Source organism: Microcaecilia unicolor, chromosome 1, assembly GCF_901765095.1.
Source record: "Microcaecilia unicolor chromosome 1, aMicUni1.1, whole genome shotgun sequence".
Classification (NCBI taxonomy): Eukaryota; Metazoa; Chordata; class Amphibia; order Gymnophiona; family Siphonopidae; genus Microcaecilia; species Microcaecilia unicolor.
The window spans coordinates 769,436,467-769,451,422 of NC_044031.1; the positions used below are offsets into that span (position 1 = coordinate 769,436,467).

General features: G+C 46.2%; 1 protein-coding gene across 4 annotated transcripts in view; it reads left to right on the forward strand.

Moving 5' to 3' along the window:
• The window catches only part of ADAMTS7 (ADAM metallopeptidase with thrombospondin type 1 motif 7), a 218,563-nt gene that overhangs the window by 23,367 nt on the left and 180,240 nt on the right, over positions 1–14,956 (forward strand). For all 4 annotated transcript variants that reach the window (XM_030189820.1, XM_030189821.1, XM_030189823.1 and 1 more), the window contains exon 2: positions 2,676–3,031. In XM_030189820.1, coding sequence (XP_030045680.1) covers positions 2,676–3,031 — 356 coding nt within the window. The remainder of the gene's footprint in view (positions 1–2,675; positions 3,032–14,956) is intronic.

Below are 14,956 nucleotides of genomic sequence, written 5' to 3' on the forward strand. Positions count from 1 at the left end.
TGAGAGACAGAGAAGGGAAAACTAAAGTAAGTGTCGAGCCTGCACGCATTTTACTGCTGCTGCTGGCTGCCGTAACCCCGACAAGGTAAGTCAGGATGACTTTTAAAATTTGGAGGGAGGGGACCTGGAACTGGGAGGGAGGGAGGGGGAACCCTGGAACTGGGAAGGAGGGAGGGGAGACCTTGGAATTGGGAGGGAGGGAGGGAGGACACTGGAACTTCCCTTAAAAATATTAATGGCAGAAGGTTGCTAGCGCCCGTTTCATTTCAATGAGAAACGGGCTTTTTTTTACTAGTGTTTTCATATGACTTTAGGGTTTTTTGCACGGTGACACAGGGATCACACATAGTTTTAGCTGGTGTATTTTGCACCAAGTTTTGAAGCAGAAATTCATGTAAACTTTGCTTTGAAACTCACCCCATGTTCTGGGCAGGTTCTTACTAAATAGAAGACAACGTGGGTAGAGTTGAAAATGGAATCTAGAAATGCACCTTTCCCCCCTGTGATCAAAACATGCTGCCAGGAAGACCCTCCTCTCTCGTGTATTTATTTAAACTCTTTTCTAGCTCCCCCTCTGATAACATTTCTACAGGGATTACAGAGAATGTCGGAAGTATTTTATGACTGTTTATTTTGAAAACAACCTAGATTGTCCTTGATTAGAAATGGGATAAATAATGAATATTTATACAGCGTAAAACAATAGTTAAACTGAGTGTAAAATGCGACCTCAACTTCATTTCTGCATTAGAGAATGACACGGGGACAGAGTTTGTCTCCGTCCCCGTGGGCTCTGTCCCTGCCCTGTACCTACGGGCTCTGTCCCCATTCCCATCCCCGCAGTTACCGAGGGTCCCTGTCCCCGTGTCATTCTCTAATGAGCATATCATTCCTGTGAGTGCAAAAACCCCCACTTTGCCCCTAAATTGTTCTGAATTTGCTATCTTAAAGTTCAGTATATTCCAAGGAATGCATTGCTTTGGCTAATCACAGCCATCGTTTTTATTGAAATGTCACTCAGGCGATAATTTGTGATGGGGTCTGCGACAGGGAGGGCAGAAAGATGCCTGTCTTGTTTGGAAAGGGAATATATGTGGCTTTTATAGAGTTGTCTTTATGAAAACACCTACTCTGAGGCTGAACTTTGTGCATCTATATGCCAGTAAGAATCAGCACTTGTGTGTGTATTTTATAAGAAATGAACATCCCAAGCCATAGAAATAAATAATCAGGCATCAGATAGGAGCACAAACCCTCCTATCAAAGACGGAATCACACAGTTCCTTCTGCTGCCAAACTCTTCATAGACCCAGTTCTAAATGCAGGGACACCTTCAGATGTGTCGCGCTGAAATATGGACTGCGCAATCCTAGTGCGTACTTTTATGTGTGGAAACCCCCAGACAGTCTTATAAAATTATCCCCAAACTGTGTTGGGTTGCTTTGAAATTCTAGCCCACAGGAGAGACATGGCATTGCCATATTTATTTATTATTACATTTGTACCCTGCGCTTTCTCGCTCATCGCAGGCTCAATGCGGCTTACATAGTAACAAGAGAATACAATCTGTAGTATCTGAATCAACAAAGGAGGTATGTGGTAGGACAAATGAACAAGGATAAAAGAGGTATGAGAGAGAGGATAGGTAAGGAAGTGGAGCAATGAAGAAGAGGTAGGGGAAGAGCCTGAAGGGTAAGAAGATTGGTAGGAGGTCATTTCTGAGCCATTGTTGTTAATGATTAGATGAAGCGGTAAATGGATGGGTTGCTTATGTTTGCTTATGGTAGGTCAAGTCATTTGGGTAAATCTGTTTGAATAGATGGGTTTTCAATAATTTCCTAAAGGGAAGGTATTCACTAGTTGATGGAATGTATCTGGGTAGAGCGTTCCAGAGTTGGGATTACTACTACTACTACTACTACTACTACTACTACTATTTAGCATTTCTATAGCGCTACAAGGCATACGCAGCGCTGCACAAACATAGAAGAAAGACAGTCCCTGCTCAAAGAGCTTACAATCTAATAGACAAAAAATAAATAAAGTAAGCAAATCAAATCAATTAATGTGAACGGGAAGGAAGAGAGGAGGGTAGGTGGAGGCGAGTGGTTACGAGTCAAAAGCAATGTTAAAGAAGTGGGCTTTCAGTCTAGATTTAAAGGTGGCCAAGGATGGGGCAAGACGTAGGGGCTCAGGAAGTTTATTCCAGGCGTAGGGTGCAGCGAGACAGAAGGCGCGAAGTCTGGAGTTGGCAGTAGTGGAGAAGGGAACAGATAAGAAGGATTTATCCATGGAGCGGAGTGCACGGGAAGGGGTGTAGGGAAGGACGAGTGTGGAGAGATACTGGGGAGCAGCAGAGTGAGTACATTTATAGGGATCCCAGGTAAGGGAAGTTAGATGCATGATATGGCTCCCTCCGCCCTCGGTGAAAAGCACTGAACTGTAATCGATAACAAGTATCCCAGAACAAGTTGGGAGAGCTGTGGCAAAGCTCTCCTGCCCATTCTCAAACCGTGGCAGTCCTGAAAGGGAGGGAAGGGTTGGTCTCGCCAGTGGCTTTTCCCCCTTGAGCGTCCTGAGAGGGACAGGACTGGTCTCCAGCACTTGCTGTTCAGGTTATCAAACGTTACTCAGTTCCTGCCTTTCATTCTTGCCTTTTCTTGTTTCCGTTACAGAGACGCTGCACGGTGGATACACTGACTTAGAAATTGTCTATCCTGTTCAGACGGACGAGCAAGGCATCTTTCTGTCCTATGACTTGTCTCAGAGGAACATGCGTAAGAGAGACCTCTCGCCTCTGGCCCACCTGCCTGTCTATTACCAGCTGCATTACAGGGGCTTGGACCTGACCTTCAACGTCACTGTTAACACAAAGCTGTTGGCACCAGGCTTTGTGCGTGAGAGGCGTTCTGGAGGCTTCGCCAGCGCTGAGATCCAGTCGTCCACTCAAACCTCCTGTCATCTAATCGGAGAGGTGCAGAGCCACAGGCTGAGAGCTGGACTCGCAGCCTTGAGCTCCTGCAATGGACTGGTGAGTGCAGCCCTCATTCTTTCAGTATCACCCCGAAAGAGGGACCTGGAAGCCTCAGGGCTATTGTCACAGTTAGCTTTAATCCTTAACACAGATCTTTTCCTTACGATAAGCTGCCTGGCTTCCTTCTCTGCACTCTGATTTATTTTTTGCTGTTTTCAACGTAGGGCTGCCAACAGGGCCGCTGAGAGGGGTGGGGCAGGGGGGCAAAATTCTGGCGCTGGGGTCAGGCCGCCGGCGCTGCAGTCCACGGTCTCACCTGCTTGCCTTCATGGCTCTGGGCCCCCTTCATTCAAAGCGGCAGTCACAGATCGCCTCTCTTCTGGCCTTCCCTCCCTGTGTCCCGCCCTCGCGGAAACCGGAAGTTACATCAGACGAGGGCGGGACACAGGGAGGGAAGGCCAGAAGAGAGGCGATCTACGACTGCCGCTTTGAATGAAGGGGGCCCGGAGCCATGGAGGCAGGCAGATGAGACCGTGGACTGCAGCGGCGGGGGGAGCGACGGGGGGGGGGGGCAGCAACGGCAGGGGGGGCGGAGGCGGGGCGGCCTTGTCCTGGGCCTGGCCTAGTCTCTCGGTGGCCCTGGTTTTCCAAGACATCTGTAATGAATATGCATAAGATAAATTAGCTTGTATACTGTCTCCATTATATGCAAATTTAACTCATGCATATTCATTAAGGACATCCTGGAAATCAGACCCATTGATGGTCCTCAAGATCTTGGAATGAAGACTACTGCTACTACTTATCATTTCTATAGCGCTACTAGACGTACGCAGCACTGTACTCTTGAACACGAGAAAGTGCCTGCTCCAAAGAGCTTACAAACAGGACAAATAAGGGATAAGGGAATTGATAAGGTGGAAAGGATAAAACATACAAGGGTACTGTACAAGTGAATAGGGGTTAGGAGCTAAAAGCAGCATCAAAAGGTGGGCTTTTTAGCCTAGATTTGAAGGCGGCCAGCGATGGAGCTTGACGTACCGGCTCAGGAAGTCTATTCCATACCAATAGTGTAGAGTGTGGCAGTGGAGCTTCCTTCCTCTTACTACTACTACTAATTTCTATAGTGCGACTCTAGACGTACGCTAAACACGTAAGAGACAGTCCTTGCTCTACAAGTACTACCGGTACTATTACTAGTACTAGTTATCATTTCTGGAGGACTCAGGGGATGGACACAGGGATTCGGAGCCCATCACCTCTAGGACTGGAGGACTCAGGGATTCGGAGCCTGTCACCTCTAGGCCTGGAGGACTCGGGATGGACACGGGGATACAGAGACTGTCACCTCTAGGACTTACTTTATTTTTTGTCTATTAGATTGTAAGCTCTTTGAGCAGGGGCTGTCTTTCTTCTATGTTTGTGCAGCGCTGCGTACGCCTTGTAGCGCTATAGAAATGCTAAATAGTAGTAGTAGTACGTCCCTTGGCTGTAATGTTGAAAGAAGCCTCTATGGAGTCTTCCTGACTTAGAATATTAGGCTGCTGGAGAGAACCTAAAAAAAAAACAAAAAACCCCAAAACAACTACAATCCTGATCCTTAAAATCTTGTCTGGGATTTCAGTCTTGCTTCTCAAAAAGAAAAACCAGTTCTGCCACAAGGTAAAGCTTGTATTCCTAATAGGCAACTCAAGAAGGAAAAGCAAACTTCAGCCTTCCTTCCTTCCTTTCAGTAAAGTCCTTTGGCATAGCTCGGAGCAGAGTCCAGTCTCCAGGGCAAACAATAGCCACAGCCTTACTATGGCTTAGCAAATAAAGTTACATTTCTCAGTTCAGTTCACAGATCAAACCGTTGACAGTCCCAGGGTAGTTTCAGCCTGGGCTTGTCCCCTACCTCCCACTTTACAGGGTAATCTGACTCCAGTCCTTCCACAGAGACTGTGTGAAGACCAAACAACAAACAAATGCAAAGATTGGCCCTGCAGCTGGTTTCCTTCACTTGTCCCTGCTACCTCCATCTGCTCCTCCTCCTGGAGTAGCTTGAGACCAGGGGCGTATCTGCGTGGGGCCTCAGGGGCCTGGGCCCCCGCAGATTTTGCCCTGGACCCCCCTACCGCCATCAACCCCCCCCCCCCCGCTGCCGTTCTTACTTTTGCTGGCGGGGGACCCCAACCCCCGCCAGCCGAGGTCTGCTTCCACCTGCCGCAAAAACTTCTTCTTCAGCCGGCGGGGGACCCCAAACCCCCGCCAGCCGCCCCGCGGTGTTTAAAATTCATCTTCGGCCTCCGTGGCCGTGCTGCTGTGATAGGCGCTGTTGAAATCCACTTCGGAGTCTGACGTCGTTGTACGTTGTACGTGCTGCGACGTCAGACTCCGAAGTGGATTTCAACAGCGCCTATCACAGCAGCACGGCCACGGAGGCCGAAGATGAATTTTAAACACCGCGGGGCGGCTGGCGGGGGTTTGGGGTCCCCCGCCGGCTGAAGAAGAAGTTTTTACGGCAGCGGCAGGTGGAAGCAGACCTCGGCTGGCGGGGGTTGGGGTCCCCCGCCAGCAAAAGTAAGAACGGCAGCGGGGGGGGGTTGGCGGCGGGAGGGGGGTGGAGAGAGTCATTGGTGGCGGTGGGGGCGCGGCGGCGGCGGGGGGGGGGGCGCTAAAATGTGCCCCCTCCCTCTGGCTCTGGCCCCCCTACCGCCGGAGTCCAGATACGCCCCTGCTTGAGACACTGCCGGATCAGCCCACTCCATCTCTGTCTGCTCATTTCCTTCTTCCTATTATCCCACGGGACCCCTCCTCCTCCCCTTTATCCATATTATACTGTTTAGTCAGCCAGGGGGCCTGGGCTAAATCGGAATCCTGGTCTGTCTTTAAAGTTTTTCCCTGATAGTGCATGGAATCTGTCTGTCTGGGATCGTTCTACTTTTCTTGCCAGGCCAGGCTTTCCCTCTCTCCCGAAAACCTATGCGGGGTTACTATAAGTGTGAACTTTCCTTACTCCACCAGCCAGCTTTAGGTAGAGCCCACGAGTCATTACACTATAGAGCAACTAGATGTAGGCAGCACAGAACACTAAACGTGTAAGAGACAGTCCCTGCTCTACTACTAGTTATCATTTCTATAGTGCTACTAGACATATGCAGCGCTGTACACTGAACATGTAAGAGAGAGTCCCTGGTCTACTACTACTACTACTACTATTACTACTACTACGTATGCAGCACTGAACATGTAAGAGATAGTCCTTGCTCTATTAGCACTGCTATTCGTACTACTATTACTACTAGTAGTTATAATTTCTATAGTGTTACTACACGTATGCAGCGCAGAACACTAAACATGTAAGAGACAGTCCCTGCTCTACTACTACTACTATTACTACTAGTTATCATTTATATAGTTCTACTAGACATATGCAGTACTGTACACTGAACATGTAAAAGAGAGTCCCTGGTCTACTACTACTACTACTACTATTACTACTACTACGTACGCAGCATTGAACACTAAACATGTAAGAGACAGTCCCTGCTGTACTACTACTAGTTATCATTTCTATAGTGCGACTAGACATATGCAGCGCTGTACACTGAACATGTAAGAGAGAGTCTCTGGTCTAATACTACTACTATTACTACTACGTACGCAGGGCTGAACACTAAACGTGTAAGAGACAGTCCCTGCTCTACTACTACTAGTTATCATTTCTGTAGTGCTACTAGACATATGCAGCGCTGTACACTGAACATGTAAGAGAGAGTCCCTGGTCTACTACTACTACTACTATTACTACTACTACTACGTACGCAGGGCTAAACACTAAACATGTAAGAGACAGTCCCTGCTGTACTACTACTAGTTATCATTTCTATAGTGCGACTAGACATATGCAGCGCTGTACACTGAACATGTAAGAGAGAGTCCCTGGTCTACTACTACTACTACTACTACTATTACTACTACTACGTATGCAGCACTGAACATGTAAGAGATAGTCCTTGCTCTATTAGCACTGCTATTCGTACTACTATTACTACTAGTAGTTATAATTTCTATAGTGTTACTACACGTATGCAGCGCAGAACACTAAACATGTAAGAGACAGTCCCTGCTCTACTACTACTAGTTATCATTTCTATACTGCTACTAGACATATGCAGCGCTGTACACTCTGCTGAGTCTAGATTATTCGTGGACTCCCTGTGCTTCTCTGCATTGTTTTACACTCTGCTGAGTCTTGATTATTCAGGGACTCCCTGTGCTTCTCTGCAGTGTCTTACACTGTGCTGACTCTTGATTAGTCGGGGACTCCCTGTGCATCTCTGCATTGTTTTATACTTTACTGACTTGATTTTTCAGGAACTCCCTGTGCTTTTGTGCATTGTTTTACACTCTGCTGTGTCTTGATTATTCAGGGACTCCCTGTGCTTCTTTACACTGTCTTACACTGTGCTGAGTCTTGATTATTCAGGGACTCCCTGTGCTTCTCCGCACTGTCTTACACTGTGCTGACTCTTGATTACTCGGGGACTCCCTGTGCTTCTCTGCATTGTTTTATACTTTATTGACTTGATTTTTCAGGAACTCCCTGTGCTTCTCTGCATTGTTTTACACTCTGCTGTGTCTTGATTATTCAGGGACTCCCTGTGCTTCTCTACACTGTCTTACACTGTGCTGACTCTTGATTAGTTGGGGACTCCCTGTGCATCTCTGCATTGTTTTATACTTTACTGACTTGATTTTTCAGGAATTCCCTATGCTTTTGTGCATTGTTTTACACTCTGCTGACTCTTGATTATTCAGGGACTCCCTGTGCTTCTTTACACTGTCTTACACTGTGCTGAGTCTTGATTATTCAGGGACTCCCTGTGCTTCTCCGCACTGTCTTACACTGTGCTGACTCTTGATTACTCGGGGACTCCCTGTGCTTCTCTGCATTGTTTTACACTCTGCTGAGTCTTGATTATTCAGGGACTCCCTTTGCTTCTTTGCATTATTCCACAGCATTGGCCTAATGGCTGGGAAAGACCTGGGTCCTCCTTTTACCCTTAGCTTTGCAGTAAGAAACTAGATTAAGAATCAGATCCCAAGCAGAACATTATTAACCTCTGTCAACTAGGATTTCCCTGAATACTATTAAGGAAAGATTGCTTTGTCCTGTTCTGGTAATCACCCTTATTATCTGTTCTCTGTCTTCATCTCTCTTCTTCTTTCTCCTACTACCCTCCCCCCCCCCTTTACTTATCTATTCGCTCTTCTGTGCCTTCCTTAACTCTTCCTACATCTTGCACGCAACCACTTTAACCCTATTCTTCAGGGTTCCCTTTCTCTTCTTTCTCCCCAAGAAACCTTCAGTGTTCTCTGTCAAAAAAGGTGGAATGAAGGTCAATCAACAGCCGGCATGGTTAAAAGGTGAGGAGGAACAGGCTGTTAGAGCCAAAAGAACATATTTTTAAAAAATGGAAAAAGGTAATAATGAAGAAAACATGAAGCACTATAAATACTAAATGCAAAGTGTTAATAAAGAAGTCTAAAAGCGAATCTGAAAAGAATCTTGACACGGAGGCAAAAAACTCATAGTAAAAGCTTTCTAGGTGCATTAGAAGCCTGTGAGGGAGTCAGTTGGACCGTTAGATCATTAAGGAGTAAAAGGAACATCCAGAGAGGACAAGACCATAGTGGAGAGACTATATGAATTATTTGCTTTAGTCTTTATTGATAAGGATGAAAGGCTGCTACCCATGCCAGTAATGGTATTTAAAGGTGATGACACGTAGGACCTGAAACAAACCTTGGGAACCCATACAATGTAACAAGTCAAAGAAACAAGTTAAAAGAGCAGCAAATCACTTGGACCAGATGGTATATCCCCCAGAGTACTTCAAGGACACAAAAAAACACATTGCAGATTCATATTTGTAACCTGTAATTAAAATTGTCCACTGCCTGAAAATTGGAATGTGGCTAATGTAAGTTTCTTTTTTTTTAAATATATTTATTTTAATATCACATATCAAAACATCAACACAGCTGTCACCACTCAGTGTACATTATTTGTCCTAGCTATCTGAACAAAGACAGTAACTATACTTCCCTCCCTTCCCGCGGGAGGTGGTGGAAATGAAAACGGTAACAGAATTCAAACACGTGTGGGATAAGCATAAAGGAATCCTGTTCAGAAGGAATGGATCCTAAGGAGCTTAGCCGAGATTGGGTGGCAGAGCCGGTGGTGGGAGGCGGGGCTGGTGGTTGGAAGGCGGGGATAGTGCTGGGCAGACTTATACGGTCTGTGCCAGAGCCGGTGGTGGGAGGCGGGGCTGGTGGTGGGAGGCGGGGATAGTGGTTGGGAGGCGGGGATAGTGCTGGGCAGACTTATACGGTCTGTGCCAGAGCCGGTGGTGGGAGGCGGGGCTGGTGGTTGGAAGGCGGGGATAGTGCTGGGAAGACTTATACGGTCTGTGCCCTGAAAATGACAGGTACAAATCAAAGTAGGGTATACAGAAAAAGTAGCACATCTGAGTTTATCTTGTGGGGCAGACTGGATGGACCATGCCAGTCTTTTTCTGCCGTCATTTACTATGTTACTATGTTCCCCCCATCCCTTCCTTCCCCTCCCTCCTTCTCTATCTATTAACTCCATCCATAGAAGAGCGAACCTTTATGGTGCCTTTCGAGATTTGTCATATATGTCCCAAACCTTTTGGTACTGTACCATAGTGCCTTTCCGGATGGCTGTCAGTTTAGACATTAGTCTCACAGACGTTCTAGTACCTGTTGCAATCCCAGCACTTTAGGCTGTTTCCATGCTGCTGCTATAGTCATTTTGCTACAAACAAATATGCAGCAATTCTGTGGGTGTCTCGATGTATCCCTGGAGGTCTAAAATGTAGCAGACAGCATTCCATAGTTGCTGGGTAGAACACAGAAATTAATTTGTTTAAGTAAGATATAATATGCTAATGTAAGTTTCAAGAAGGGTTCTAGGGGTGATCCAGAAAACTTCAAAGCTATAAGCCTGACATCAGTGCCAGGCAAAATGGTAGAAACTATTATAAAGAACGAAATTATCAAACACTAACATGATTTAACGGGACAGAGTCAACATGGTTTCAGCCAAGGGAAGTTTCAGCCTCACCAGTTTGCTACATTTTTTTTGAAGCTATGAATAAACATGTGGATAATGTGAGCCAGGTGTTGTAGTGTATCTAGATTTTCAGAAAGCTTCTGAGAGGCTCTTGAGAAAATTAAAAAGCAGTGTTCTGTTGTGGATTAGGAATTCTCTAAATGGAGAAAGGATCTGTACCGGGATCGGTGGTTTTTACTTATTTATAAATGATCTGGAAATTGGAATGCCGAGTGAGATGCGCAGATTTACAGATGACACTCAATTATTCAAAGTTGTTAAATCACTTGCAAAATGTGAGAAATTGCAGGAGGACATTATGCGACAGCACTCTAGAAAAAGATCTACAGTAGGTGTCGTAGATAATACTCTGAAATCTGCCCAGTGTGTGGCGGCAGCCAAAAAAGCAAACAGGATGCTAGGAATTATTAGGAAAGGGATGATAAATCAGACTGAGAATACTAAAATGCCTCTGTATTGCTCCATGGTGCGACCTTATCTTGAGTACTGTGTTCAGTTCTGGTCGCCATATCTCAAAAAAGGTATAGTGGATTTAGAAAAGGTTCAAAGAAGAACGACTAAAATGATAAAGGGGATGGAACTCCTCTCGTATGAGGAAAGGTTACAGAGGTTAGGGCTCTTCAGCTTGGAAAAGAGTCGGATGAGGGGAAATATGATTGAGGTGTAGAACGAGTAGAAGTGAATCGATTTTATAAGTCAATTGACTGTATAAGTCGTTGGCAGAGGCCACACCTGGAGTATTGTGTTCAGTTTTGGAGGCCGTACCTTGCGAAGAATGTAAAAAGAATTGAAGCGGTGCAAAGAAAAGCTACCAGAATGGTAAGGGATTTGCGTTACAAGACGTATGAGGAGAGACTTGCTGAACTAAACATGCATACCCTGGAGGAAAGGAGAAACAGGGGTGATATGATACAGACGTTCAAATAATTGAAAGGTATTAATCCGCAAACGAACTTTTTCCGGATATACGAAGGCGGTAGAACGAGAGGACATGAAATAAGATTGAAGGGGGGCAGACTCAAGAAAAATGTCAGGAAGTATTTTTTCACGGAGAGAGTAGTGAATGCTTGGAATGCCCTCCCGCGGGAGGTGGTGGAAATGAAAATGGTAACGGAATTCAAACATGCATGGGATAAGCATAAAGGAATCCTGTGCAGAAGGAATGGATCCTCAGGAGCTTAGTCAAGATCGGGAGGCGGGGCTGGTGGTTGGGAGGCGGGGATAGTGCTGGGCAGACTTATACGGTCTGTGCCAGAGCCAGTGGTGGGAGGCGGGGCTGGTGGTTGGGAGGCAGGGATAGAGCTGGGCAGACTTATACAGTCTGTGCTGGGGCTGGTGGTTGGGAGGCGGGGAAAATGCTGGGCAGATTTATACAGTCTGTGCCAGAGCTGGCGGTGGGAGGCGGGGATAATGCTGGGCAGACTTATACGGTCTGTGCCAGAGCCAGTGGTGGGAGGCGGGGCTGGTGGTTGGGAGGCAGGGATAGAGCTGGGCAGACTTATACAGTCTGTGCCGGGGCTGGTGGTTGGGAGGCGGGGAAAATGCTGGGCAGATTTATACGGTCTGTGCCAGAGCCGGTGGTTGGGAGGCCGGGCTGGTGGTTGGGAGGTGGGGATAGTGCTGGGCAGACTTATACGGTCTGTGCCAGAGCCGATGGTGGGAAGCGGGACTGGTGGTTGGGAGGCGGGGATAGTGCTGGACAGACTTGTACGGTCTGTGCCAGAGCCAGTGGTGGGAGGCGGGGCTGGTGGTTGGGAGGCGGGGATAGAGCTGGGCAGACTTATACAGTCTGTGCCAGGGCTGGTGGTTGGGAGGCGGGGAAAATGCTGGGCAGATTTATATGGTCTGTGCCAGAGCTGGTGGTGGGAGGCGGGGATAGTGCTGGGCAGACTTATACGGTCTGTGCCCTGAAGAACACAGGTACAAATCAAAGTAGGGTATACACAAAATTAGCACATATGAGTTATCTTGTTGGGCAGACTGGATGGACCGTGCAGGTCTTTTTCTGCCGTCATCTACTATGTTACTATGATTTTTTTTACTCTTTCAAAGACTAGTGGCCAGTCGAGGAAGTTACACGAAAATACTTTTAAAACAAATAGGAGGGAGATCACGTGACGTCTAGAGGAGTGGAGGCTGCCTGTTCGGCTCTTCTGTTTCCCCACCAAAAATAGCCACATACTCTGTAGATTTTGGCTGGATTGGGGTTAGAGTTGCTCTGGTGAAAAGCTGTTTTAGTGAGCTTCATGGGAGTGTAATATTGACGGGTGCTGGTTTTGTTATCCCGAAAAGAGAAAGCAACACTGGGAGTGTCAGCTAAGATGGAGGATCCAACAGCTTTATCGAGTCCATCAGAAAGCTCCGCCTGGACAATGGAACTTGTGTCTGAGGTTCGTGTCGTGGTGGAAGCTGCACTTGAGCAACTAGATAATTTGGGTCAGGAATTGGACACCCAACAGCATCAAGTCGGGGCGTCAGAGGAAAAGACCCAGTGTGGTAGTCAAGAGGTGAATCAACGCATTCACATAGTCCAGCACCTGAAACACCAGAAGGACGAGCGAGAGGTAAAGCGCAATATAAAAATCTACATCTGGTGGGCTTAGTTGAGTCCTTATCGGAGGCCGACCTTCTAAAATCTTTGGAGGTTTGGATCCCACAATCTCTTAATTTGGATTCTCTGGTGGACCCTTTTAAAATTGAGTGGGCGTGTAGGCTTGGCGCTTGGAGAAATGATGTTGCTCGTCCCCGTGTGGTGCTTTATAGGCTTCAACATTTTGTGCCTAGACAAGACATTCTACAGGGAAGATTTTGGGTTATGACAGTCGGAGAGGCCTTTGCTTTCATGACTATACTGCAAAACCTAAGGACTTTGCTCCCATATGCACAAAGCTAATTGAACAGATTTCCAGTGCTTTATTATATCCGGCGAAACTCCGGATTACTGTTGGGGGTCAACTGCATTTGTTTCTTTCTGTGGAGGCAGCACAAACTTTTATACATACTGTCCCAGCCACTCTGGGCACTTAGATAGCTGCCATTTTTTGAACTGTTGGATTTATTGGTCCCCTAACCATTGTTTGGAACTTTGACCCCCTTGCTTCTGGTGATTTTTACTGTAGAAGGTTTTACTTCAGCCCCATTGGAAGATGGACTTATTATTTTTCTTACTTTTGTTATTTTATAGATGGCAGATGACGTTTAATGTGAGCAAGTGCAAGGTGATGCATGTGGGAAAAAAGAACCCGAATTATAGCTACGTCATGCAAGGTTCCACGTTAGGAGTTACGGACCAAGAAAGGGATCTGGGTGTCGTCGTCGATAACACACTGAAACCTTCTGCTCAGTGTGCTGCTGCGGCTAAGAAAGCGAATAGAATGTTGGGTATTATCAGGAAAGGTATGGAAAACAGGTGTGAGGATGTTATAATGCCGTTGTATCGCTCCATGGTGCGACCGCACCTTGAGTATTGTGTTCAATTCTGGTCGCCGCATCTCAAGAAAGATATAGTAGAATTGGAAAAGGTGCAGCGAAGGGCGACTAAAATGATAGCGGGGATGGGACGACTTCCCTATGAAGAAAGACTAAGGAGGCTAGGGCTATTCAGCTTGGAGAAGAGACGGCTGAGGGGAGACATGATAGAGGTATATAAAATAATGAGTGGAGTGGAACAGGTGGATGTGAAGCGTCTGTTCACGCTTTCCAAAAATACTAGGACTAGGGGGCATGCGATTAAACTACAGTGTAGTAAATTTAAAACAAATCGGAGAAACGTTTTCTTCACCCAATGCGTAATTAAACTCTGGAATTCGTTGCCGGAGAACGTGGTGAAGGCGGTTAGCTTGGCAGAGTTTAAAAAGGGGTTAGACGGTTTCCTAAAGGACAAGTCCATAAACCGCTACTAAATGGACTTGGGAAAAATCCACAATTCCAGGAAAAACATGTATAGAATTTTGTACTTTTTGGAAGCTTGCCAGGTGCCCTTGACCTGGATTGGCCGCTGTCGTGGACAGGATGCTGGGCTCGATGGACCCTGGTCTTTTCCCAGTGTGGCATAACTTATGTACTTATATAAGCTGGAAGGGGCTTTTTGGCTCTTTTATGCTGTTTTTGAGTTTTTTTGAGGGGTGTTTTGGGATTGTTGGGCTTGAGGTTGGGGATATGTGACTTTATTATGTTTCTTGTGTTGTTTTGAATATTTTTCAGCTGGGGTGGGTTTGACACTTGAGAGTTCCCATATAATATGGCACAGTAATTTGGGGTAGGGGTTAGGAGGGATGAGGGGGGTTGGATAGGGTGTGGGAGAAAAGTGAAAACCTTTTGGCGTTTATATTACTAGTTGTAGTTCTTTGTATTAGATTTTTTTTACATTGTTCTTTGTAGGATATACCTTTGTTTGTAATTTTTGCTTAACTATATTGTCATCAATAAACAGATTTAACAAATAGGAGAAAATATGTTTTTCACTCAGTGAATAGTTTAGTTTGGGAACTCTTTACTAGAAGATGTAGTGACAGTGGTTTTCGTATCTGGGTTTAAAAATGTTTGGACAAGTTCCTGGAGGAAAAGTCCATAGTGTGCTATTGAGACAGACATGGGGAAGCCACTGCTTGCCCTGGGATTGGTATCATGGAGTGTTGCTACTAATTGGGTTTCTGCCAGGTGCTTGTGACCTGGGTTGACCACTGTTGGAGGACCATTGGTCTGACCCAGTAGGGCTATTCTTATGTTCTCTTCAGCTTGAAGAAGAGATAGCTGAGGGGTGATGTGATAGACGTCTATAAAATCTTTAGTTCGGTAAGTAGAATGGGTAAGCGTGGATTTGATTGTTCTTTCTGAAAGTA